We start from the raw sequence: 27,286 nt of genomic DNA, 5'->3' as shown, positions 1-27,286 counted from the left end.
TTTTTTCAACCACATTTACTAGCTCACATAAATATTTAGAACAAATCCATCTGTCTTCCCTGTTTCCTTGGCACAATTTATCACAGTTCTTAACAAACTACCATAAATATCCGTAAGGGGAAAATGAATTTTAGAATATGAAAGAGAGATTAATAAATAGCCAAATATGTCAAACATTGAAAGGACCACCAATTTTTAAGATTAAGCCCCTGATTTGCAACTTTTATTGAAGTAAATGTCATCTATTAAAAACAAGGTTAATTTATAACTTGATCTCAACTTAAGAGCAATTGAATTTTGACATAAAAATTGCAAAACTTCAACTAAAGAACAAATAAAACATTCAGACACAAATTTACACTTCAAAAATTCTATCAACTTCAACAAATAATGAATGACTGCATATTAATTTACATTAGTCCTGTGGCCCAGAGTACATTTTCCATTGAAAACATTTTTAATAGATCTTCTGTATGGCGTGGACAGCTTCTAGTGGGAATTAGTATATAGTCTGTTCTTGATGAAGACAACATTAGACAGATGTTGCCTGATGCCTGGATAATGCTGAATGTGACAAAACCAGCGAGACACATTAAGGTATTTCTCCTTTTCTTGAACTGTCAGGTCAACCTAAATAGAGATTAAAAACATATACACACAACACAGATGTTACATAAGCACAACTATTCATATCACCTAAGTAGGAGATAGAAGTTGAAAAACAACAACAACATCAATCCCCCAAGAGTTCTCAAAAGCCAACATCTTCAGATAGGAGTAAAAGTTTCAGCCCAGTGAACACTGACTTGTAAAAGTTCTTCATGTTCAATGCTATGTTCAGTTCAAAACCAGATGTGCTTCCTGGGAAATATCAAGTTTTCAACAAACGCAAAATTTACATTAACTGAGGATTTGGAGGTCAAAGAATTTTTTACTTCATTGGAAAGGAAGATAGATTAAGATACAGTTCTTTCTCTAGTATTTTTTAGTAAACCTAAAAAAAGGAAATGATCCATTTCAAGTGAATATTGCTTAATATAAGGGGGGGCTATTGCTAGTAGCGTGTGACTCAGATGAAGGAGGCTGAGTAAATGCATGAGAACAGATCTTCATAATTCTGTTTGCAATAAAGCTGAACTCAATCTTTTAGTGAATGTAGCAGTTCACCCAATTTGCTATCAAGCTACAAGAATGCTCAGAGATTTGGTCAGAGAGAGATGTGATACAAACTGCAGGTGCTTATCATTTCACTGGGCTCAAATTCCGAAGTAGGTGACTCAAAGACTTTTCTCTAAGATAAATTTTGGAATTACTGAGAGTTATCAGGTAAAGAGAAAACCAGTAGGGCAGTAACTTGCAGCCACGACCCATGAATGGGTAGTGTAGTTCCTTCTCCTAAGTCACATTTACTAAACAGATAGTGCAAGTTGCTATAACACTGACAGGAGTGTTTGCAGAAAGAAATAACTCAGTCATCCCGCAAGCGGTACAAACCCACCAGCTGCCTGCTTGTTGGGAGACATTTTTAGTGAGATGGATGTCCTTTTGCTTTTCAGAATGTAGCACAGACTTGTTCTACAGGCAAACATTCTGCTAAGTTACCAGATCCCCAAAGGTGAAAGACAACTCACTCTACATGCAATCATTATTACAGAATACAAAAGGAGATTAACAATACAATTAAAAAGTAGGCAGTATTTTCTCATTAAATGTTCATTTGGACTCATATTTGTTGGCTCAGTTTACTTAAGTTGTTAGCAGGGAGAATCTTCACTGCTTCTGTTTCATAAAAATGTGAGTTCCAGGTTTTAGTGATATATACTGAAGTCCCACACACAAGCTGCTCTAGCACGTCATAAAAACATATTCATCTGTTTAAGGTGTGTAGGTTGTGTCTACTTAGAAAGATGTTACTATAACTGTCTCATCTATAACACAGTCAGTCCATGGCACAAAGATAAAGAACACATCAGTCAAGAAAACTGGCCAAGAATGTCTTTTTTAACGTAAAAGTTAAATGTTTATTAAGAAAATTCATGGTTTCACATGTAAAGAATTACATTAGGCTAACTGGTAGATTCAAACGCAAAGGAGCATCTCCCTGTCAGGTGTGTGTTCATAGGTAGCACTTAATCATGTGTGGACTAAACTGAGCATCAGTCTATATTTTGAAAATATTTTGAAAAATATTTTGTAAAAGAGCATTTTGTTCTCTTTCTAAATCTTTACCATATGTAAACTTCACCAAGGACTTCAAAAGAAAATGTACGATTTATTAAAAGCTCAACCAGTAATAAACACAGCTGCAAATCTAACAACAAATGGGAGCTTTCTTACCAAAAATGAATGAATGAATGAATAAAATTCAAAATCAACTTCGACAAATCTCTTTGCTGATAGTTAGAGCAAACAGATGTAATAATAAGTTTTACTCCAACTTGATTTCATGTTAGCTGCTGAAATACACGATGATTCAAATCTGACCACTTTCTTATCATTTTAGTCCTTTCATAGCTCTTTCATTTCAGGTAATTCTCCACTCAGCTATTTGGTAAAGCACTTCCAAACAACAGAGTACTAATGCTTGTTTATGTTCAAGTTGTTCACACAGATTTTAAACTAGGTAAAAAGGGCAATGTTATCTGTGATATTTGTATTTCAGAACAGCATTTGCTGTCACAGAGGACTAGTATATGTTGCTCACAGGTCTATTATTTAAAACAATAATAACATACAGAACACAGCAAAATACTCTCCAACTTAAACATTTTACATTTGGAGTCTCTAGTGTCAGGATTATCAACAGACCCACAGTACAAATTCCAAGAGCTCCTAAAGCTTCTAACAATTCCTAATTTATTCCAATGATTTTTTTTTTTTTTTTTTTTTGAGACGGAGTCTTACTCTGTTGCCCAGGCTGGAGTGCAATGGCGTGATCTGGGCTCACTGCAACCTCTACTTCCTGGGTTCAAGTGATTCTCCTGCCTCAGCCTCCCCGGTAGCTGGGACTACAGGCACATACCACCACACCCGGCTAATTTTTTGTACTTTTAGTAGAGACGTGGTTTCGCCATGTTGGCCAGGCTGGTCTTGAACTCCTGGCCTCAAGTGATCCACCAGCCTCGGTCTCCCAAAGTGCCTGGGTTACAGGCGTGAGCCATTGTACCCAGTCCCCTACTCCAATAATTTTTAGCTAGATGATCCATTTTACAATATTTTTAGATGATCTATTTTAGAGACTGCACATTTATTCATTTTCCCTCAGGAAACTTTTGCCAGAAACTCACAGAGTTTTTCAAAAAGGATGAGGTTACAGTTACCACTTTCACCTCTTTTTACAGTTTAAACTTTGGAACTTGTCCCTTCGAGTCTGAGATAATTATGAATGACCTTGACTTCTTAACTCTGCTACTTTTTTGGAAGACATTCCCTAAATAAACTTCCTGTAAACAAAGAAATGAACAGATTTCTCCCCTCACCAAATTTACAGATTTTAAAAACATTTCTGATGGGATCCCCTGGACTACTTCACTTACAACACTGGTTTTCCACCATCCCTTTCTAGCTAAAGTTCTTTCTCCTTTCTTACAACAGGAAATAATGCAATTGTTCTAGTTACCATTTCCTGCTTCATGTCGGTCTGCATGCCAGTGTGTCTATAGTGGTGCTTGGCTCTTTCTGCCTAATAATTCCTTTTAATTTATATTGGCACTCTATCATGACTTTGAACTTTAAAGCCAAGCAGATAATATTCTGAATCACTAATTTTCCATGAAGTCATGTGAGAAACACTTTAAGTGACCCGTTCCAGATCAGGGTGACACGCTGCTTTGTTACCTTTCCAACTGGCACCACGCTGCCGCCTTTGGGACATTCTTTAGGGCCAGGGCTCCTGGACTATTTTGCAGTTATTTCTTTTATTTTTCCTTTCCTTATAAAAGAACCACATGCCTCCAATGGTGCTCCAAACTTCAGAACAAAAGTATTTCAGTTGATAACAATCTTACAGTCAAGAAGCACATAATATTACAAAGGATTTTAATAATCTTGAGTAACAGTCTGTTCACAGGGATGACTATCTACTAGTGAAATCACTTTAAGAAAGCAGTGAGTCACTGGTGTTATAATAAACAGCCGCACTAACAGGCAGTAGAACAAAGGAAAGGCAACATAATATTCCTCAAATGGAGTTCAGATAGACCAAATCTCAGAATAACTCAGCCATGACTAAAATTGGGCTCACAATGAAACAAAATACAGTGGGATTATCTGATGACTCGAAGGTTGCTTGACTGCTGTTTTGTACACTGTGCTGATCACATATTCCGTACTGAATAACGTGAACAAACACATGAAGGAATGCATGAGGCCAAAATAAGTAATACTGCCAAAGCAAACAAAGCACAAAGACCTGGTAAATATCAGCAGGTGGTCAATCTGCACCTCACACCTACCCTACCTTAATTTAACACCTAGAAATCATTTATTCCACATCTGCATGGATCTGTACCCAACTGAACAAGAATGCCATTTACCACCACAGTGCAATTCTGCCGTTGTGTAGGTTTTAGTCTGTGAGGCCTGTTCCTTGAGAAGGTGTTTATTTCTCTGATTCCTTTGCCTGCACTTGGACTAGAGTGGGAGAGATACTTTGACTCACGACAGGAACCCAAAAGGATGGTCAACAGTGATTTACATATTAATCTATTCAATTTCACTTTGAAAAAGATAAGGATATCTTTCATCATCACATCCTAGTCAGTATATATGAAGAGGACATACATTCCAAAATAGAAAACGTTAACACATAGAGTGCTAAATATTGTTAAAGTAACCCTAACTTTAACATGCAGTACTGAATGAAACACTTCTAACCTGCCTAAAAACCAAGTGCCCTCCAGTGCACTTAGACTCGTAACTAAATAACTTTGCAGATAGTGCTATGAATATTTTGCACTATAGGATTATGACCTTGTTCATTCTGCTGGCAAAGGAGTTCCACAGAAGTTCCCTCCTTTTCAGAGTATTTCCTTTCCCTACTGCAAAACCTGCATAAACTAGAGGAAAGGAAAATTTAATTACACACTTGGATTATGAGTTGCACTTCAGTATCATCTTTTTTTTTTTTTTTTTTTTAATTAGATGGAGAAATACTCTCCTTCTTGTTTTTTTTTTTGAGAAGGAGTCTCGCTCTGTCGCCCAGGCTGGAGCAGTGGCGCATTCTCGGTTCACTGCAAGCTCTGACTCCCGGGTTCACGCCATTCTCCTGCCTCAGCCTCCTGAGTAGCTGGGACTACAGGCGCCCGCCACTGCGCCCAGCTAATTTTTTGTATTTTTTAGTAGACACGGGGTTTCACCATGTTAGCCAGGATGGTCTCGATCTCCTGACCTCATGATCTGCCAGCCTCGGTCTCCCAAACTGCTGAGGTTACAAAAATACTCTCCTTCTTAATGACAGCCCGATGCCACAGCAAGCCAGATCTTGTGGGTCTGAAGAGACATTCACTAGCCTGCTGGCTGTCATCACACAGGATGACTGATGACATTTTTCCTAATATAAAGCTTAAAAAGTTAAATGTCAAAACATATGTCACATTTAAATATGTATTTTTTAAAAAGCCAACAAGTTTGTTATTGTGGTTTTCAGATAGAAATTGTTCTTGGAGCCCTGTTGGGTAGCCATGCTCACAGCAGCACAGTCTTACTAAAATCCAGTATAGACTCTCCCAAGTTCAAAGACTGTGTGTAGGCTGCCCCAAGGAGTGAGATGCTTAGATACCTTAGCAGCAAATCCTCTTTACCTTGGAGGCTTTTTCGTTTTGAAATGAGGTAAGTTGTTCCTCATCATCATTTTAAATTCCAAAAGCTACTAAAATACATTGAACCTAGAATGGAATAAAAAGAAGCTAGTAATCAATGTATTTCAACTCCAATAAACTTTCTCCACATTTAACCAACATTACTTAAATTATACTACACTTTCACTACAAAGATAAAATACCTGAAATAGGAACTATAAATGGGTACCAGTTGTTAAATATTATTTTATTTATTTTTTTAAGACAGGGTCTCTCTGTTGCCCAGGCTGGAATGCAGTGGTGCCATCATGATTCACTGTGGCCTTGACCTCCCTGGGCTCAGATGATCCTCCTACCTCGTTCCCCCAAGTAGTTGGGGCTACAGGCGCAGAGCTACCATGCCTGGTTAATTTTTTTCTTTTTTTTTGAATAGAGACGGGTTTTGCCCTGTTGCCCAGGCTGGTCATGAACTCCTGGGCTCAAGCAATCTACCTGCCTCAGCCTCCCAAAGTACTGGGATTACAGGCATGAGCCATCATGCCCAGACTTAATATTGCTAATCTCAATAAGTATTTAGCTGTGCAAGGCACTGTGCTAAAAGTCAAGAGGGGATGAACAGAAATCAGACACGTCCTCTCCGGTCCCTTATTTTGTGCAAATTGAATCATATTCTTTGTAAGTATGGGGAACATTCATTCTACTTCACTCCTGTTGTCCCAATGTAATTATTAATAGGCCTTCTTTCACAGTCAAGTGTTTGGGATGAGAAATCATGTGGTCACTCTATTTACAAAGAATATGTGTAATCAAACTTATCATAAGCTTTCCAAAACAATGAAAATTCCCTTAGATAGCCAAGGCCATCCAAACCTTCAGATATTTTTCTGACAAGTTTATGATTCTATATTCTACTCATCTGCCTCGTTCATTAATAACATAATATTCTGACCAGAGATTAGCACTGGATTCCATTTTCTTTACTTCATTAATTGCTTTCATGTTAAACAGTCTAATTTCTTCAATAAGATTAATATGCCCCTGAAAATAGTTTTACACTTCTGCTGTCTCCCTCCCAAGTATAAAATAGTGGGCATACACAGTGGGCTCTCAATAAAGCATTTAAAACTCTTAATAGTCTTACACTAAATGAAGGATCATTCTAAGTCATTACAATAATGTTGTAGAATTTAACATAATCACTGAGGGATCTTGGAGGAACAATTCACAATAAAGTCAAGTACATTCAAACCGAGGGATTATAGCTCGAGTAGGGGACTAATAACTGTATTATGCATTATTACGATCTGTTTGTGGGGTGAGGGGAAACTAAAAGGAATCCACTTCTACGACTGTCATGAAGTCCAGGAGTTCTGGAGGAAACTGCATTCCATTCTGAATTTTCTGGTTACAATCCCTGTCTTCTCTCTTCAACCTCAACTGAAACCCCAGACTCATGAGGCCTCAATCTGTGCCCTCTTATTCTTGGCAAATGGCAAAGCCAACTATGTAGGAGGCTTTTTCAGAGGAGAAAACGACTTTGTTTTTCCAAAAGACAAACCCTCCACTTTGCTTTATGAGGCAGATAGCAGCCCCAAACCATGGACAGGTTGGGGCCTGCGCAGGCCTCAATTATTACGGTATTTTATAGTTTATAACACAAAGAGCTTCCCCACACATTAAGACACTTCAGTCAAAAGATCTAGTTTGGCCCTTCCAAAAACTGAGCGCTGTGCCTTTAAACCTCAAGTTTCCTAAGCATCAGTTTCCTTCTCTGTAAAAGGAGGCTAATAACACTGGTCCTATTTCCTTCTTAGTGATGAGGCACAATGAGAAAGTATATAGGAAACTCCTTGAAAAGCATAGAGAAATACATTTAAAATTTTATTCAGTGTTTATGGAGGGGCGACTACATACACGTGCCAGGAATTACCTCAGACAATGGTGTTACAAATATGTGTCGCTACAATCATTGAGTCAAGCAGCTTATAATTTAGAGAGAGAGATTTTCAAAGAATTACAGTAAGAGTGAAACAAGCTAGACCTAAGGTGTATATGAGGTACAAACACACACACAGGAAGGAGCACCTCAATATGGTTTAGGGGCCTGAGAGGGATTCAGTAGAGGAATGAGTGGGAACAGAGAGATACCTGGAAAATGCAAATGAAGTAGGGAGGAAAGGAAGGGCTGGGACCAGGGAGCAAAAGAGAAGAGCAATGCAAGGACGCTGGGTAGAAAGAGCCCAGCATCCAGCAGGCTCTGGGGCACATGTTGTGGCTGAGAGAATGACAGGAGGAGGATAGCAAGGGAGGTAAGAGTCAGACGAATTGAGGCAGAACTTCACTCTTGTCACCCAAGCTGGAGTGCAGTGGTGCGATCTCTGCTCACTGCAATGTCTGCCTCCTGGATTCAAGTGATTCTCCTGCCTCAGCCTCCCGAGTAGCTGGGATTATAGGTGCCTGCCCTGCCCCTATGCCTGGCTTTTTTTTTTTTTTTTTTTTTTTTGAGACAGAGTTTCACTCTGTTGCCCAGGCTGGAGTGCAATGGCGCGATCTGGGCTCACTGCAACCTCTGCCTCCTGGGTTCAAGCAATTGTCCTGCCTCAGCCTCTGGAGTAGCTGGGATTTCAGGCACATGCCACCATGCCTGGCTGATTTTTGTAGTTTTAGTAGAGACGGGGTTTCACCATGTTGACCACGCTGGTCTCGAACTCCTGACCTCAGGTGATCCACTTGCCTTGGCCTCCCAAAGTGCTGGGATGACAGACGTGAGCCACCACACCCGGCTAATTTTTGTATTTTCAGTAGAGATGGGGTTTCGCCATGCTGGCCAGGCTGGTTTCAAACTCCTGACCTCAGGTGATCCACCCGCCTTGGCCTCCCAAAGTAGCTAGGGTGAGCTACTGCGCCCAGCCGAGTTAATTATTTTGAGAAAGAAAAAGACATGGTCATGAGAAAGACTGCTTCAGGGGTCACCAAACTCATGTCTTACAGTCCATCCTCTTTAGATGAACAAGATTCTAAATACTGGAACTTGGGCAATGTCATCGGGATCGGAGGAAAAGACAGATGTGAGAGGCATTCAGGAGCTGGAAATCAGGATCTGACTGACTGGATGCCTGAGGTGCACAATGCACAAAAATGCATGAGTTTGTTTTTTTCCACAGGGGGAAGATGGGTGTTGGGGTGATGGGGAGTTGAGCCAAGCTTTTAGGCAGAGATGGGTGTGAGAAAGCACACACTCTGGGGCCAAAGTGTCTGGTTTCTGGACCTTGTTCCACCACTTACTTAGGCAATCTCAAAACATTTGACCTCTCTATGCCTCAGTTATCTCATCTGTAAAATGGGGCTGATAATATTAGTGCCTACCCTATATGGCTGTTATTAGGACTAAATGAGTCAACATTTATACAGCATAAAGAACAGTGCCAAGAACATACTGAATATTATGTCATTGTTCATGAACAAATTTAAAATAAAGAGACTGACCATGTAGGTAGTAGGCAAGACTGAAATAAAAAGAAAGGAAATACAATCTGGAGCAAAGATCCAGAAAGCAGGCAGGAGGTGGAGAGGAGACTGAGGTAAGAGGTCAGATGAATGGTGATATGGTTTGGCTGTGTACCCACCCAAATCTCATTTTGAAATGTAACTTCCACAGTTCCCACATGTCACGGGAGGAACCTGGTGGGAGGTAACTGTGTCATGGGGCAGGTCTTCCCTGTGTTGTTCTTGTGACAGTAAGTCTCAGGAGATCTGATGGTTTTATAAGTGGGAGTTCCCCTGCACCAGCCCCCTCTGCCTGCTGCCATCCATTTAAGACATGACTTGCTCTTCCTTGCCTTCCGTCATGATTGTGAGGCTTCCCCAGCCATGTGGAAATGTAAGTCCATTAAACTCTTTTTTCTGTATATATTACCCAGTCTCAGGTATGTCTTTATCAGCAGCATGAAAATGGACTAATACAAATGGATTGGCCTAGGAAAAAGGCAAGGCTGAGACCAGGAAAAGGAGACAAGATAGACAAGGATGCACAATCAGGCAGGCTGCAAAATGAAGGGATTCAGATGAATAGCCTCCATTTTTCTAGTCTAATAATGGAGGAAAGCTTGGTGATAAGGACTAAAGATAAAGGAGGAGGGAGAAGGAAGGAGCTTAAGGAAAGAAGTAAAGGTTTGGAAGTATCCCTGGGAGAAAAAAAAAAAAAAAGGAGATGATCCAGTATGAGAGCCCACCTGCAACTGGATAGTAAATATTTTTAGTGGCAGTAATCTGCAGTGTTGTAATTTCTCCAGTAGAACTCAGCTTGGATCTTGGATGTAAGAATGAAGACATTTATTTGGACTGGCCAAGAGCTGGGAACTTACAGGGAAAAGGTGGTAACTGTACGGTAAAGCAAAGGAGCTGAAGATACTAAGAGGATATAGCTGAAGTTACACAAAAGGGGGTCTAGGTTGGGTGGGGAAGAAAGTATACGGATTTGGAAAAGAGGAGTCAAATTACATCTGATAGAAATTAGACACTAGGAGATTAAAAGAGCTAAGATAAGCCATGTATTAGTCAGGGTTATTTACAGGGACAGAATTAATGGAATATATAAATACATAAATAAAGGAGTTTAGTAAGTATTAACTCACACAATCACAAGGTCCCACAATAGACCATCTTCAGGCTGAGGAGCAAGGAGACCCAGCCTGAGTTCCAAAACTGAAGAACTTGGGAGTCTGATGTTTGAGAGCAGAAAGCATCCAGCATGGGAGAAAGGTGTAGGCTGGAAGGCTAAGGCAGTCTAACCTTTTCATGTGTTTCTGCCTGCTTTATGTCCGCTGGCAGCTGATTAGATGGTGCCCATCCAGATTAAGGTTGGGTCTCCCTTCTCCAGCCCACTGACTCAAGTGTTAATCTCCTTTGGCAACACCCTCACAGACATACCCAGGATTAATACTTTGCATCCTTCAATACAATCAAGTTGACACTCAGTATTAACCATCACAAGTGGTTACACAGAAGATACGGGTACTGAAGTTAAGATCTAGAGTGGAATGGTAGGAATATGGGGCCCAGGGGATGACGACAAAACCTAAAGTATGGCTAGAGGAGTCACTGTTGAAGAAGAGCAGAAGCATAGGAAGAAAATCAAGGTCAAAGAAAAGGAAGCAATTGTGTTAACTGGATATGTGAAAGGAGTTTTTACATAGGCACCTTGTATACAGTAATTCCTTTCATTTTTATTTGATAAGCTGAAAATGCAAATCTGATTTAAATTCAAGACAAAGTTTTAAAAATCATTCTGAACACTACAGAAAAAAAGCCAGTAACTATTCAAATACTCACTATAAAGCGATGAAGTCCATAGTACAATAGGATATCTGCTAAGGTAAAGTTATACCCTGTAAGGTAGACTTTATCTTCAAGATATGAATTAAGATCCTAGAAAAAAGAAAAAACAAATAAATATTAATGTAAAAAACAGTAATAATAAAGTTAATTAAACAACTTAAAAGATTTAGGCTACTAGAGAACAAAATATCACCATTTAATAAATTTACTCTTTGACATTAATATTCATTCAAAATCACAAATCATACGCCAGTCACCTTATTTTAAAAAAATAGGCTAAACATTACTAGTCTTAGAGAAACAAGAAAACATTAGAAAATGATATTCAAAGTGCCATCTATGATCATTTTAAAGTTTAGCTTTTTGTTTTTAGAAACATTTTGTTACTCATGCTCATTAGTTACACTTATTTTTTCCATTAAAATATAAAAAATTCCCCAACAATTTCAATCTCTTTAGAGAATTCTAAGAAACTCTGTATCTATGAAACAATAATTCACCCATTTCCCCTTGCCTCTAGGTCCTGGCAACCACCATTCTACCTTGTTTCTATGAATGTGACTACTTTAGATACCTCATATAACAGCAATCACAAAATATATGTACTTTTGTGACTGGCTTGTTTCACTGAATATAAAGTTCCTCCATGTAGCATGCAGCACATGTCAGAATTTCCTTCCTTTTTAGGGCTGCATAATATTCCACTGTATGTATAGACCACATTTTATCGATTCCTGTGCCAACAGACATGGTTATTTCCGCGTTGGCTATTGTAATGCTGCTGTGAACAGGAGCGTACAAACATCTCTTCAAAACCATGTTTTTAATTCTTTTGGGTATATACCTACAAGCACAATTGCTGGACCATATGGTAATTCTATTAATGTCTTGAGGAAGTGCTATTCTGCTTTTCATAGCAGTTGTACATTTTACATTCCCACCAACAATGCACAAGGGTTACCATTTCTTCATATCCGCACCAACACGTTACTCTGCGGGATTTGTTTTGGTAATAGCCATCCTAATGGGTGTGAGATGATATCCCATTGTAAACGTGATCTACATTTCCCTAATGATTAGTGATTCCAGCATCTTTTCATATGCTTGCTGGCCACTGATATGTCTTCTTTGGCTAAATGTATACTAAAGTCCTTTGCCACTTTTGAAATTAGGATATTGGGTTTTTTGTTGCTGAGCTGTAGGAGTTCTTTACATACTCTGAGTATTAACCCCTTATCACACATATGATTTACAAATATTTTCTCCTACTCTGTGGGTTGCCTTTTCACTCTGTTGTCTCCTTTGATTATGTCCAGAAATGTTTAATTTTGCCATAGTCCAATTTATCTAGTTTTACTTTTGTTAGAGGTTAGTATTGTCTGGCAGAGCAGCATGAATACATCAATTTCCTGAGATGGAAAATGTTGGCTTCTCTTAAAATTAACACTTAAATTTAGCAGAACAGGAATTTACATCGAATTACAGTCAATTAAGTGAAACAACAGATTCATAAAGCCTTCAGAGGAAGATTTTGTAAATAAGTTATATGAACCATTATTAGATATTCTTTGAGGCTCCTCTAAAGACTAGATATAAAACACTGTCCAGTGATCAACAGCATTTATTCCAGAAGAATTCCTTAAACTATAGAGAGGGCATTTTGTTCCGATTCTCAAATCACATCTGTCTTAGTCCACTTGGGCAACTGTAATAGAATACATAGACTGGGTGGCTTGTAAACAAGAGAGATTGATTCCTCACAGTTCTGAGGGCTGGAAGTCTAAGATGAAGGTGATGGCAGATGCAGTGTTTTAGGGCTTGTTTCCTGGTTCACAGGCAGCTGTCTTTTCACTTGGTGGAAGGGGTGAGGTCTCTCCCAGGCCTTTTTTTAGGGCAATAATTCCGTTCATGAACGCTCTGCCTCCAGGACCTAATCACCCCCAAAGACCCCACCTCCTAACTCCACCACTTTGGGGGTTAGTAAGTTTGGGGAGGGGGAGTCAAACATTCAGACCATAGCAATATCCCAAAGTGTCTGGAATATAGTGGTTCAGCAATCAATAAAAAATGTTTGCAGAATTTAATTTAATCTGTTTGAATTTGCAAAGTGAACATGATACATGCTCAACATGAAGATAATGCGGATGAAGACCTTTATGATAATCTACTTCCACTTAATAAAGAGTAAACACATTTTCTCTTACAATTTTCATTTAAAGACAGTCATTTTCAAAACAGTATATGAATATGGACCCTAAAAGTGGTACAGATGAGAACATAAAGGAATACAGACACAAATGGAAGGCATGGAAGAATCAAAATAAAATTTCAGTGGAAAGGGTAGAATGTATGGGTCTATTAGGGACTACCACTTAAATTTTATGGTAATCTGTTGAATGAATATGATTTCTCTCCAAATATCTTCAGAGAAATCAACTTTGAGAAAGTATAAGAAATTAAATATCTTAATTAAACTTCAAATAAAATAAATACATCTTCATTTAATTTCAAGAAGACCTGAAACAATAACAGTTTTGTTTATTTTTTCCAAAAACAGAATCTATATCCATGTTTTAGAGATAAAGACCCCCTTTTTTTTTTTTGAGACGGAGTCTCGCTCTGTTGCCCAGACTAGAGTGCAGTGGCACGATCTTGGCTCACCACAACCTCCGCCTCCAGAGTTCAAGCAATTCTCCTGCCTCAGCCTCCTAAGTAGCTGGGACCACAGGCACACAACATGCCCGGCTAATTTTTTGTATTTTTAGTAGAGATGGGGGTTTCACTATGTTGGCCAGGCTGGTCTGGAACTGACCTCGTGATCAGCACACGTCAGCCTCCCAAAGTGCTGGGATTACAGGCGTGAGCCACCACACCCGGCCAAGACTCTTAAAAATGTAGTTTTTATAAACGATGATTAGGTAATATTTTCTGGGTTCATGATATAACTAAAATTTTTCCTACCAAAAGACAGTTTCACACATTCAAAATATTCACAGGTGAGAACTAATTATGTCTGATGTTTGTTTCCTTTTTTTTTTTTTTTACAATTCTTTCTGATGCTATTGTCAAACTTTTTAAATACTTCCCCCACAATTCCACCTGATTTTTATTTTTCCTTCCATCTATTAAACTTTCTAATAATACAAAAAAGTTGAAAAAGCAGTAAAATAAACAACTACATACCCTCCATCTAGACTCAACACATGTTAAGTGTTTTGCACTGCCTGCTTTTTGAAATTATATATTACCTTATTTATGAGGCATTTAAACTTAGCATTGTGGTTTTAACACTGAAATGGAACTTTGACAAATAACAATTAAACCCTTTCATAATATCCTAAAAGCAAGAGTTTTAAAAATAAATAATAAAAACCTATACAGCCCAGTATAAACACAGGCAAAGAATACATGTAAGTAAATCTTTAAAAATAATAAAATAGCTAATAAGCAGTATGAAAATGACACATTAATAATTGTATTCAAAAAAACATATGCAAATAATTTTTTTTTTTTTTTTGAGACAGAGCCTTGCTCTGCTGCCCAGGCTGGAGTACAGTGGGGTGACCTTGGCTCACTGCAACCTCCACTTCCCAGGTTCAAGTGATTCTCCTGCCTCAGCCCCCTGAGTAGCTGGGACTACAGGTGTGCACCATCACGCCTAGCTAATTTTTCTGTTTTTAGTAGAGACAGGGTTCCACCATGTCGGCCAGGCTGGTCTCGAACTCCTAACCTCAAGTGATCTGCCTGCCTCGGCCTCTCAAAGTGCTGGGATTTCAGACGTGAGCCACCCTGCACGGCCTCAAACAATAATTTTTAAATTTTCTTGTTTTGGTAATTAAATTGGGGAAGTGAAGGAGAAAGAGGTAATACCATGTTAGTTTTGGGGAAGAGGCCACTCTCATATGCTGCGATACTATAATGATGTACTTTTCTAGAGGACAAATGCACAACATAGCTTAAAAATATACAGCTTGTAGCCTAGCAGTTTATCTGGTAGGAATTTAGCCTAAGGAGGCCGGCCGTGGTGGCTCACTCCTGTAATCCCAACACTTCGGGAGGCCAAGGCGGTCAAACCACTTGAGGTTAGGAATTCAAGACCAGCCTGGCCAACATGGTAAAACCCCGCCTCTACTAAAAATCCAAAAAAAATTAGCTGGGTGTGGTGGCATACACCTGTAATCCCAGCTACTCGGGAGGCTGAGGCAGAAGAATCGCTTGAACCTGGAAGGCAGAGGTTGCAGCCTGTGTGACAGAGCAAGGCTCTGTTTCAAAAAAAAAACAAAAAACAAAAAGGCTAAGGAAACAAATGGGAATGTGCTCAAATATTTAGCTACAATCTAGTAACTACCCAGGGATACATAATTTAAATTGTGGTACAATTACAGTTAACCCTTGAACAACGCAGGTTGGAAATGCACAGGTCCACTTAAACACAAATTTTCTTCTGCCTCTGCCACCCAAGAGAACAAGACAAACCCTTGCTCTTCCTCCTCCTCAGCCTACTCCGTGTGAAGTGAAGACTATGAGGATGAAGACCTCTATGACAATCCACTTCTACTTAATGAATAGTAAACGTATTCTCTCCTCCTTATGATTTTCTTAATAATATTCTTTTCTCTAGCTTACTTTGTTTTAAGAATACAGTATATAACACACATAAAATACAAACTATGTATTAATTTGCTTTATGTTACAGGTAAGGCTTGCAGTTAATGGCAGGATATTAGCAATTGAGTTTTTTGGGGAATCAAAATTATACATGGATTTTCAACTGCTCAGGGAGTCAGTGCCCTGCATTGTATATGATGCAACACTAACATGTTATTAAAAGGAGAGTGTAAGTGAATACTTGTTGACGTAAAAAGGCGTTGACAACACATTGTCAGTGAACAAAAAAAACAGTTTACTGGCCAGGTGAGGTGGCTCACACCAGTAATTCCAGCACTTTGGGAGGCTGAGGTGGGCGGATCATTTGAGTTCAGGAGTTAAGACCAGCCTGGCCAACACAGAGAAACCCTATCTCTACTAAACACACACAAAAATAAGCCATGCACGGTGGTGCGCGCCTGTAATCCCAGCGTGCCTGTAATCCCATTTACTTGGGAGGCTGAGGCACAAGAATCGCTTGAACCCAGGAGGCGGAGGCTGCAGTGGGCCAAGATTGTACCACTGCACTCCAGCCTGGGTGACAGAGTGAGACCCCATCTCAAAAAAAAAAAAAAAAAAAAAAAAAGAAAACTCAACAGGTTACCACGCCCAGTAGGTGGCCGTTTTTTTTTTTTTTTTAAATACATACACACGTACATACAAAAGGAAAAAAAACATAGAAAAAACACAAAAGGGGTTTAATAAATATCTGATGGCCGAACATAAGCATTATAAATAGTTCTCTCTTGCTGGTGGGACTATGGATGTTTCAAATGTCTTCCATTTGCTTATTTTTACTTCCTAAATTCTGTAATATTTACTGCTTTTAAAATAAAAACAACACTGTTTTAAAATAGCAAAACAAAACAAAACAACCCTTTTCTCATCTGTGCATGTGGCCAAAATCACATTGCAATCCACGCTATACATACTCAGTCTCTCCTGTCAGTCTGAGTTCTGTAAGGGCAGAAACTGTGTCTAATGCACCACCAGCCCTTAGAACTGCATCCTGGTGCATTGCAAGTGCTGATGTTGTAGGTGCAGATGAGCAGACTGCGGTCAAACAAGGAAGACAATGCAAATTGCCCAGCTTCACATACATTCAAAAACAATGCAAATTGCCTAGCTCCACATACATTAAATAGAGGCTCCCAATTAAATATTTACATGTCTCAGAGATAACACTTCGGAAGTTACTTCTATGCTTCTAATACCACATCTATCAATGTAACTTTTGAACCCTATAAACCCAATTCATTGAAATTCTGTTCCTACCTTTCAGAATCAAGTTCATTACTATCCTTTCCTTTGGAAAACTATAAAAGAAGGTTGTGTTCACTTTTTATTTGCCTGAAATCTCAAATTCACTTGGAGGGAGGATATGACCGCTTCCTCCTGGAAATACTGTCAATAGTAGGGCACAAGAGAAGGGTCCCTGTGAATGACCAATATGGTATTAAGAATAAATGGTTGATCATGACAGACATACAGAGGGCCAAGTTCTGAAACTGACTTTCTACCAGTTCTCTTGATGGCATCTATCAAGAATACAGTTTGAGCCATTTTGCCCAACGTGATAAAGGAAGACCTTTCTTGCGCAACTTTTATTGCCATGATAAAACAATCACAATAAAATTAAGAAACAGAAGGAATTTCTACAGCGATATGCTGTTGTCTGGATAATCTCTCAAGTTTCTCTCAAATTTAAAGCTTCAACAAAATCTTTTAAAATCTGCTTTCTTTTTATATAAATAAATTAACAAAAATAACTTTGCTTGGAATTTTTTTTATTCTTGGTAACTCTGAAGCTATATCCAGTAGATTATTTTATTATTTGATGCCTTTGAAAATAAAAATTTAAAGCAATGATTCTCAAAACAGGGAAAGGTGAGCTTTCTCAGATGAGAGTTTTTTCAAACTACAACCCTAAAAGATTCTGATTCTCTCTTGCCTCTGAGAAAGTACTTTACCTCTTAGAGAATCAGGATTGTCGAGTGGGGCATCACATTAAAAAAACCAGAAAAGTCCTATTATAATACTGTAATTACTATGACAAGGGTTCTGAAGGAAAAGCACAGGGTGCTGTGACTGCATATAGAACAAAGAACCTCATCCAGCTGAGAGAGAAGTCGTCAAGAAAGTTTCCAAGGCAGCGTACCTCAGCTGAGATCTGAGGGGGAGGGAGGTGCTTGGGGAGGACAGAGTCTGTTCCAGGCAGAGGGAATAGCAGATGCAAACTACTGAGGCAGAAGGAAAGAGGTGAAGAAAGCTAACAGCTGCAGCTTTTTAAACTGAGGGGAAAGAGATTTCTGATTAACAGTTCACGCATTTCAGCCTATAAGAGAAGTCACGATACCTTCAACAGTGTGTGGATATCATTTTTACTGGCGTGTCCATCTATCTGAGTGACCCTGTACTCTAACCATTGCTGAACGATTGCTTTTTCTTCTGCAGTACTCCCCAGCAAATATTCTTTGTTGGCTTGCTTGACTAGATGAGCTGCTATAGTAGTCAATCCTGTTAGACTTGGACCATTGTTTGTCTGAAGAACTGGAATCTTAAAAAGAAAAAAAAAGTTCACAGAATTTAAAAAACAAAGACCACATCATGATTACAACTTCTAAGTAACCACAAAATCCCTCAACTGTTTCTTGAAATAATCCCGGATTTTACTCTAAGATACTAAATTACATACAAATGAAAGTCTGGAAAATAGCAGTTAAATAATTTACAATGTGGTAACAGATGCTTGATGATGAAACTGCTATTAACATTGCAAAAATCAGTATAATATTACTACAATAATTGTAAGCTATGTACAATGAGAGAAAATGGAAACTCTAATTAAACAGTATTAATTTCAATCAAGTTTACCTGCACCCTATTATATAGCAAAGTGATTATATTTAAATAAACCTGACTTCATGTTTCCCCTATTACAACAGCAACACAAGTTTGCTTGTGTATAAGACATTGACAGTTAATTTAAATTTTCTTGATACACAAATAAGCATAATGCATTATGAGAAATGCAAAAGAAAATGGAAAGTATTACCTGATGGGAAGACTGACCAAACACAAATAATAAGTATACAATCTCAATGACTTAAGCAAATGAAAAAATAACTGCTTTTTGGTAAGACTGCTGCTCTTTTCTGCAATGAAATAGTATCTTTTTTTTTTTTTGAGAAGGAGTCTCACTCTGTCACCCAGGCTGGAGTGCAGTGGCACGGTCTCAGCTCACTGCAACCTCTGCCTCCTGGGTTCAAGCGATTCTCCCACCTCAGCCTCCCCAGTAGCTGGGACTACAGGCACGTGCCAACACACTCAGCAATTTTTTGTAATTTTAGTAGAGACGGGGTTTCACTATGTTGGCCAGGCTGGTCTCGAACTCCCGACCTCGTGATCCACCCACCTTGGCCTCCCAAAGTGCTGGGATTACAGGCGTGGGCCACCGCATCCAGCCGAATTATATCTTGTTCTCTGTAATGACTCACACTTTGCAAGGCATTTTTATACACCTACATCAACAGGACTTGGTGAAGTCTACAAGGAGATTAATACTCTATAGGATACAGATTCAAAGTCAGGAGGTATCTTCAAAGTAAAGATGGTAAAAGTTCTTTCCACTTTCCATTCACTATTCCTAGCTCCTTGACTTCTCACTTCTGCCTTCAACTCAAATGAAACCACAATCTCTAAGATCACCGATAAATTAAACGTAGTGAAAGAAAACAATATGGAACCCTCTGAGGGGTGCCAGTAATGTCCTATTCCTTGACTGGGTGGTCACCTGAGTGTGTTAACTTTGTGGTAACATCAAGATGTGTGTCCTGAATGTATGGTATATTTGGGGGAAAAAAGAGAAATCAAATGACTCACAATTGCTGGGCGGGAGGGGACAGAACTAACTCTAAAGACAATTATTTGTAAAAATAAATTATCCACAACCCAACCATGCTCTAAAAAAATTCCCAGTTACCTTCTCATCTAGTCATTACATCTTGTAAGATAAGGTAAGTAATCTCATCCTCATTTTACAGATAATAAAAATCAAGGTCGCTAGGTTTGCAATGGCAGAGCCAGTGTTTGAATAAAGTCCTATTGGCTTAAACGTCCATTTTCTTTCCTTTACATAGCCTAAAGTACACAATTCTTATGCAGTTGCAATTATGAGACATATACTATTTTCACATTCATTTTAAGGTTCCATAGTCCTCAAAGTAATTACTTTTAATGGCTGCATTATGCAATAGCCGTGTACTGCATAATGATGTTCTGGTCAACGATATTCTGCATGGCATATCCAATGGCAGTCCCCTAAGATTACAGTCAAGTATTTTTACTGTACCTTTTCCATGTTTCAATATATTGAGATGCACAAATACTTACCATTGTGTTACAACTGCCTACATTATTCAGCACAGTAACACATGCAGTACGGGTTTGTAGCCTGAAGGAGCAATAGGCTATAGGCTATATCATATACCTACTGTTTGTGAAGTAGGATATACTATCTAGGTTTAAGAATACTCTAAGACTGGGCGCGGTGGCTCACACCTATAATCCCACCACTTTGGGAGGCTGAGGTGGGTGGATCACCTGAGGTCAGGAGTACGAGACCAGCCTGACCAACACGGAGAAACCCCATCTCTACTAAAAATACAAAAATTAGCCGGGCGTGGTGGCGCATGCCTGTAATCCCAGCTACTCGGGAGGCTGAGGCAGGAGAATCGCTTGAACCCGGGAGGCGGAGGTTGCAGTGAGCCAAGATCGCGCCATTGCACTCCAGCCCAGGCAACAAGAGTGAAACTTCCGCCTCAAAAAAACAAAACAACAACAAAAAAAACCCCAGAACACTCTATAATGTTCACACAATGATGAAATTGCCTAACAATGCATTTCTTGAAACATATCCCTGTCTTTAAATAACACGTGACTGTATGTCAACATGCTGATGTACCATCATTTACAGAATCATTCTCCTGGATAAGGATCTCTGAACTGCTTTCAGTTTTTAACTATGATTGGTAATGCTGCAGAGAATGCCTTATCGCTGGCTCACTGCTGTCAGCTGTCTTCCCAAAAAATGGCTGAATCTTATCACATATGGCCAGCCGTTTCCCCATACAAGCAAACAGAAATTTTCACTAGCTGCTCACTGCTAAAATGCTTTAATTAAAATAAAATTAAAAACCACACTCTGAACTCCAAAGTCTTCACAGTTGGGCCTCAATATGTGGTTTGGGGTTTACCCTGCATTGCATCATTCCTCATACTGTTTTACTTACTGCCCTAAACTTCCCAATCCTTCATAATTTATTGGTTTTACACATCTTTCAAAGCATAATCCCTTAAATGCCAGCTCTTCCGTGAGTTTATAAATCCATTTTTATAGTCAGAATTAACTTCCTTTTTCACACTCCTCAACAGTGTTTTCCTCCATGTGGAGTCCTAATTAGTGAAAAGAAGTCAGGTTGAGGGGACCAAGGGAAAGCAAAAAGAGAAGGCCGATAAGCTACAAGTCTGCCTTTCTTCATGGTCCAGGACACAGCCCTTCTGCACAAATAACCCAATAATCTTTTCGTGTCCAGCTATCACTGGACCTCTGGCTGCTAGAAAACTCAAGTTAGCTCACTGCAACCTTAGTGTTATCAGTACTGCACAAACCCCTCTTCAGCACACAGCAGAAGTACTATTCCATAAAATCCCCAGCCAGCCTTTGTTTCCTTGCAGTTAGCTCCTCTCTTACTAACTTGCCTGTTGCACTCTCGCAACGTATCTTCATATTTCTCTAATAAATCTGTTTTTCTTTACCTACAGCTGTCCTGGTGAATTCTTACCCTGGTCCCACCAGCCCCAGAGAGTTGCTGCTCACCCTCAACAGTCCATAAAGTGCTTATTATGTTGTGCTTTAAATTATTTGCTGATGATTGTTTCTCATACTAGATAATACTCATATCTTGGCAATGGTCCCTAAAAAATATAAACTACACCAGGCACGGTGGCTCACGCCTGTAATCCCAGCACTTTAGGAGGCCAGGGCAGGTGGATAACCTGAGGTCAGGAGTTCAAGATCAGCCTGGACAACATGGTGCAACCCCATCTCTACTAAAAACACAAAAATCAGCCAAGCATGGTGGCACACACCTGTAATCCCAGCTACTTGGGAAGCTGAAGCAGAAGAATCGCTTGAACCCGGGAGGCAGAAGTTGCAGTGATCCGAGATCATGCCACGGCACTCCAGCCTGGGCAACAGGCGAGACTTCGTCTCAAATATATATATATATGTGTGTGTGTGTGTATATATGTGTATATATATATGTATGTATATATATGGCACTCTTTCAATTTAAATGGTTGCAATGTTTGTCCACTCGGCTATATATCTTATATTTATATTATATATGTATTATGTAACATATACACTAAACTAGCAAGTAGGGGCTTGAAGGGACAGAATCATCACTGGGGCAGAGGAAACACCAAAAGAAGGTCACTTTGGCTCCGATGCCTACTCTGCCACCAATCACAGGGCTGACCACTTAACCTCTCTAGGCTTCAGGTTAACTTAAATAAAAACTATACTACTGCTTTCTAAACAAGACCTTCACATGGACCAAATGAAGAAGAGAAAAAATTAAAGACAAAAAACAAATATCATTTGGAAAAAGATCTCAAAGGAGCGAAAAAAACATATCCAAAGTAGTCTTCCTACAACCAATTTCCTTCTCTAATACATTCCCTCTACGACAAACAACTATAAAACACAAACGTTTTAACAGTGCCTCACCAGGCAATCTCATACCTTGTGATGTAATCTCCTCCTCCAATACATTCCCTCTACGACAAACAACTGTAAAACAGAAACGTTCTAACAGTGCTTCACCAGAAATCTCATACCTTGTTATGTTTCCCTCACTCTCTGTGGGTCGCACACTTAAACTGATACCCCAAGGCTTTAGAAACGCCTTCCCCGCATCGCCTTGATTGGGCCAAGACTGTTGAAGCCTGTTCCCCTAAATCAGCACTGTATTCCCCAGGCCCAGCACAGTGCTACCTGGCACCCTGTTAGCTATCACGGAATCGCTGCGTAATAACTGAATGAAAGGTGCGATTACGGTTAAAAAAAAAGAAAAAAAAAAAAAACAGCCAGTTAATACCGAATACAAACGCGGGGCTTCCAGATTGGTCTAAGAGCCCTGTGAGAACCCTCCTGCAACTGGTTTCGTTTCCTCATAATGGGATGATTTCTCAGGAGGTGAAGTTCAGGCCGAGCCCGACCTGAGCTGGTTACCCCCTCCCTCCGAGAGGTAGGGCGGCAGGGGCCGAGGTCCAGAGGCGCCAGCCTGCTCGCGGCGCAGACACGTGGGGAGCTGGGTAGCAGCATCCTCACTCCGCCGGTATCGGGTGGCCGGCCCGGGTACTGCCAGGGCTCGGCAGGCCCCGCTCCCGTCCACCTCTTCCCCTCTGCGCCGCCTCTCCTTCTCACCTGTCGCTCGCCCTGAGCACTGTATTTATTCCCCTTACTCAGTCCCAGGGACTTCTCCAGCAGCGACAACTCTGCGGCCGCCGCCATCTTCGGCCGCAGCTCCTGGCAGAGGCGAGACCTGCAGAACAAGAACCTCCCGCATTGGTGGAAACGGAAGTCCCACTGCTGCAAACTTCAGCGGCGATTGGCTGAACGGAAGGGGCGTGGGGAGCGCTGGCCAAAGCGCAGAAGGTGGGGCCAGTGGAAGGGGCGGGGCTGAGGGCGGGGTGTGAGACAGGTGGAGATATGATGGCAAATTTCCACTCGAAGTGTTGGGGAGCTACTGGTAGAGCGGACCCAGGGCCGGGCTTCGGTGGCTGCAGTAGACTGGATCTCTAAATAGCAATCTATTGACATGGCTGCCAGCGGTAACTCGTTAACTCATTTGCTAGTCTAAGAGAATTTATGTATGATGGGAACTGAAATTTACCTTAGTTTGGCTCAGAAATCTATACATTTGAACAATCAAATTGAATAGCAAAGAGTTCACAATCCATTAGGAGTTTCTAACGTGTAGCATAATTCATGAGGATTTTAATTGTGTTGTAATGGTGAATTCGAAAAACTGGTTTTTCTACTGTTAATCTACAGCTCAACACTAGCAGTAGAATTATACATTTAAAGATTATTCACAGAGCACGGAGTATGTTAGATAGGGGTCAAATAATTATAGTTCAAGGAAATCAGCCATTAATGGAATTAATGATCTTTATTTGCAGTACCAGAAAGCTGGTTACATAATTTATGAAGTTTTGGTATATAAACAAGGTGCATAACTTTGTGCCACTAACTTGCTACATTCTTGTATCTTCAAGAAAAAAGAAAGAAAGAAAGAAAATTAGTAGTATATTAGTAGTATATATTGAATATTTCTAAAAGATTTGTGAAAATACTAAATATTTTCCACATTGAAGAATGAATAAACAAAGTGTGTATTAGTCTGAGAGAAATAGAAAAATCCTACAAGGTAATTCATCATTGAGTCAGAAATATCAAAGTTTAGTGGGGAATGTTGTTACTGTGTTACACCTTCCCTATCCCAGAATACTTAATGAGTTTACTCTGGCAGCAGAAGTAAACATAAGGAAAAGAAACTTCTGCCAAATCAACATAACAAAATACAAAATAAATTTCAGTATAAGTGGATTGTTAATGCACTAATTATCTGTATTACTTTCCATATTCAGATAATTGAATAACTATTCTACTACTTTTTAAAAGACCAGCCCTCTAAGATAATTCACGTATCTATTTTCAGTGTCTAGGTACACTTCTTGCTTGTAATAAAACATTTTTTTTTAAAAAACTTAACGTTTATCCAATGCCAACGGGTGGTATAATTAAAATAAGGTTTGGCCTTTACATAATTATAGAATATCAAATTAAAAAAGAAATCTGTAAAAAACTGAAAGCAGAACAAAGCATATTGTACATCAAATTGATGACATCATCACCCAGTGTGGACCTCTTTTAAGTGACTTTATAGCACAGTCATTTAATTGTATGCTCTTAGTAAGATATGCTTTAAGGACAAAATTCATGAAAAACTGTTTTTGGTTCGTTTTGTTTGTTGGTTTGGTTGGCATCTTGGCAGTGTCAGTGTTGGTATGGTGCTACATATGTACTGTGGAATAAAGCAAAGACGCAATCATGTGTTGCTGGGAATTAGGGTTTTTGTTGTTGCCAAAAACAGAAGCAGTTGTAAGGTAGACGACATTAAATCAAAACTTTCTGGTCCTGAATTTGCATTCTAATATCAATATGAACTTATGACGCTTTTATCTTAAGGAAAATGAAAAGTATTTCCTACCTAGTTTTGTTTACTTAAAAGGCCTAGAAACAAGGACCATTGAATAGCAATGAGCACCCCAGCACCGATATTCTGGTTTCAAATACTGTTTCCCACAAAAATAAATGAGGGCTCCTTGGAGACTGGCTGAATCCATACCTGGGCAGGAGATCAGTCTGGACCACCTTGTTGTAGTAGAAAGGAAAGAAAGTATCTAAGAGTAATGAGGGGAGTCAAAGGGTAGGATCAGATCACTTGAGGGTCAATAATAGTCATTACAAGTTGAAGGTCAATAAGAATAATTGCAATGAATTGAAACATGTTGAATATGTTTAAATCTATAGTTCATAATGATACTAAGAAAAACAAGAACAAAATCAAAATAACCCTCATTGGTCACCTTTGGAGGATACTAGAGATCCAATTCATTATTTTGAAAAATTATAAAGAAAACACATAAAGAAACCAACTTTTTTTTCATGATTATTCTCAGGGAAACTAAACTCTGATGAGAAAAATGTCTTTATAGAATTCTAACTAATAACAACAGAACAATAGAATATCATTGTTTTGCAGCTACTGATATAATAATGAATCTAGGTAACAATTATCAATAACTATTCACATCATAAAAACAGAGACAAGCAGACATAAAGTGCTTCTGAGAGAGGGGTAGATCATTGCCCAGTCTTGCCAATGGAATGTGAATTTGACCAAGCCTTTTGATCTAACAGTCAATTTACAAGAAATAATAGTGGGAAAAAGGATCATGTTAAATGATGTCATGGACATGCAATGAGCAAATTCTAGTTCATGAAAACTATGGGACAAATGATCCAGTTGTTTCAACAAGTAAATTGCAAAGCAAAAAGAAAAGGCAGAGAGAGGTGAACCTGTAAGTTGAAAGCGTTATAAAGGAACTGTCAACCAATTGCAACGTATAAATCTTTTTTTTCAAGTCTGATTCCAACTAATGAACTGTTAATTTTTTTTTTAAAGTGGGTTGTCACGTCATGATTGTGGCCGATGTCTATTACATTCCATTTTATATACTATGGATATTGAATTACATGCCCAAATTCACATAACTAATAGATCTGTGCATGAATCATCTGGGGATTTAAAAAAATAATCCATGTCATACTGGAGATTCTGACTCACTTTATCTGGGGTGGGACCAAGCGCTATTATTATTATTTTTTTAATCCCCACTTGAGTCTAATATGTGGCCGGGGTTGAAACCCCCTATGGCTGATGGAGAATTTCAACTCTGCTTTCTGGCTTTTAAACCCACACCATTCTGACTTTCTAATGTCTCCTTTCTCTGTTGTTATGGTGAGCGGGTACAAGCTTTACTTCACATAACATTAGACATAAGAAAGAGGAGAAAGATTATATTTTATTAGAAAGAATCAATAAATGTATTTTTAGATGATCTGCATATTTGATCCAGAGATATCTATATCAAGACAGCCTTACTCATAATAAAAGTAACTTGATGAATTGATTTTGTCAAATAGAACACTTCTCTAATCTGCTATTATCATAGTCAAGTTTTAAATCCACAGTACCTTAGGATATAAATTAAATGTCAAATGAAATTAATTTGGCAAGTGGAACATGAACTGGATGGCTTTTCTTTTTGGAGCATGCCTGACAGCTTTCTGTATGTCATACAGGCATCCGTTAAAATGAGCTGCATACGCCAGAAACTGTTACTGTATCAGATTGCTCTTAGCAATGCCATCATCTGCAAATTTTCAGTTTTAGAAGAGTTTAACTTTCTGTTTCAGAATATGGTAGGGTTTTAAACTTAGGTGTGAATGATATTAAATATGTGGTAAGTGAAGTGATGCAGGTGCCATACATGCATTTTGTTCTCTCTATAGATACCTCTCATATCTATGTATGTCTTGCATTTATCACACTTGTTTATTGAGCCATTACTATGCACCAGGCACTGTACAATGCACTGGGGACCCATTGATGAACAACCCCCATCAAGCTTAGAGTATCTTGAGAGGAAAGACACTAGAAAAATTTTGTGATAAGGCAACGATCAGGAAGTGGAAGGCATGATAAGAATGCAGAGAAGGCACCCGGCCAGGTGTGGTGGCTCATGCCTGTAATCCCAGTACTTTGGGAGGCTGAGGTGGGTGGATCATGAAGTCAGGAGTCCAAGAC

The 27,286-nt window shown here is 39.2% G+C and overlaps 1 protein-coding gene across 2 annotated transcripts; it reads right to left on the bottom strand.

Annotated features, from left to right (window-relative positions):
* Positions 1–23,447, bottom strand: EEF1E1 (eukaryotic translation elongation factor 1 epsilon 1). 2 transcript variants are annotated; one of them, XM_023221170.2, is made up of 4 exons: positions 23,275–23,445; positions 18,139–18,339; positions 11,130–11,225; positions 1–630 (listed from the first exon to the last, which is right to left on the bottom strand). In XM_023221170.2, the coding sequence occupies exons 1-4, from the start codon at positions 23,359–23,361 to the stop codon at positions 490–492; spliced, it is 525 nt and encodes a 174-aa protein (XP_023076938.1). In that variant the 5' UTR covers positions 23,362–23,445; the 3' UTR covers positions 1–489. The 2 variants fall into 2 exon arrangements, with proteins under 2 accessions (XP_023076938.1, XP_023076939.1); XM_023221171.2 differs by having other exon boundaries at positions 605–649; positions 23,275–23,447.
* Positions 23,448–27,286: the final 3,839 nt, after the last annotated feature.

The sequence above is a fragment of the Piliocolobus tephrosceles genome, chromosome 5 (assembly GCF_002776525.5).
Source record: "Piliocolobus tephrosceles isolate RC106 chromosome 5, ASM277652v3, whole genome shotgun sequence".
Classification (NCBI taxonomy): Eukaryota; Metazoa; Chordata; class Mammalia; order Primates; family Cercopithecidae; genus Piliocolobus; species Piliocolobus tephrosceles.
This window is presented reverse-complemented; position numbering and strand designations above follow the sequence as displayed.

Bases quoted from the DNA above. Each gene is read 5' to 3' on its own strand.
- EEF1E1 (XM_023221170.2), bottom strand. From the start codon at position 23,361: ATGGCGGCGGCCGCAGAGTTGTCGCTGCTGGAGAAGTCCCTGGGACTG. The intron at 18,340-23,274 runs GTGAGAAGGAGA...TTTCTTTTTAAG, and splicing joins GTGCTCAGGGCGAGCGACAG to ATTCCAGTTCTTCAGACAAA. The intron at 11,226-18,138 runs GTATCGTGACTT...TCTTTTTTCTAG, and splicing joins ATATCCACACACTGTTGAAG to GATCTTAATTCATATCTTGA.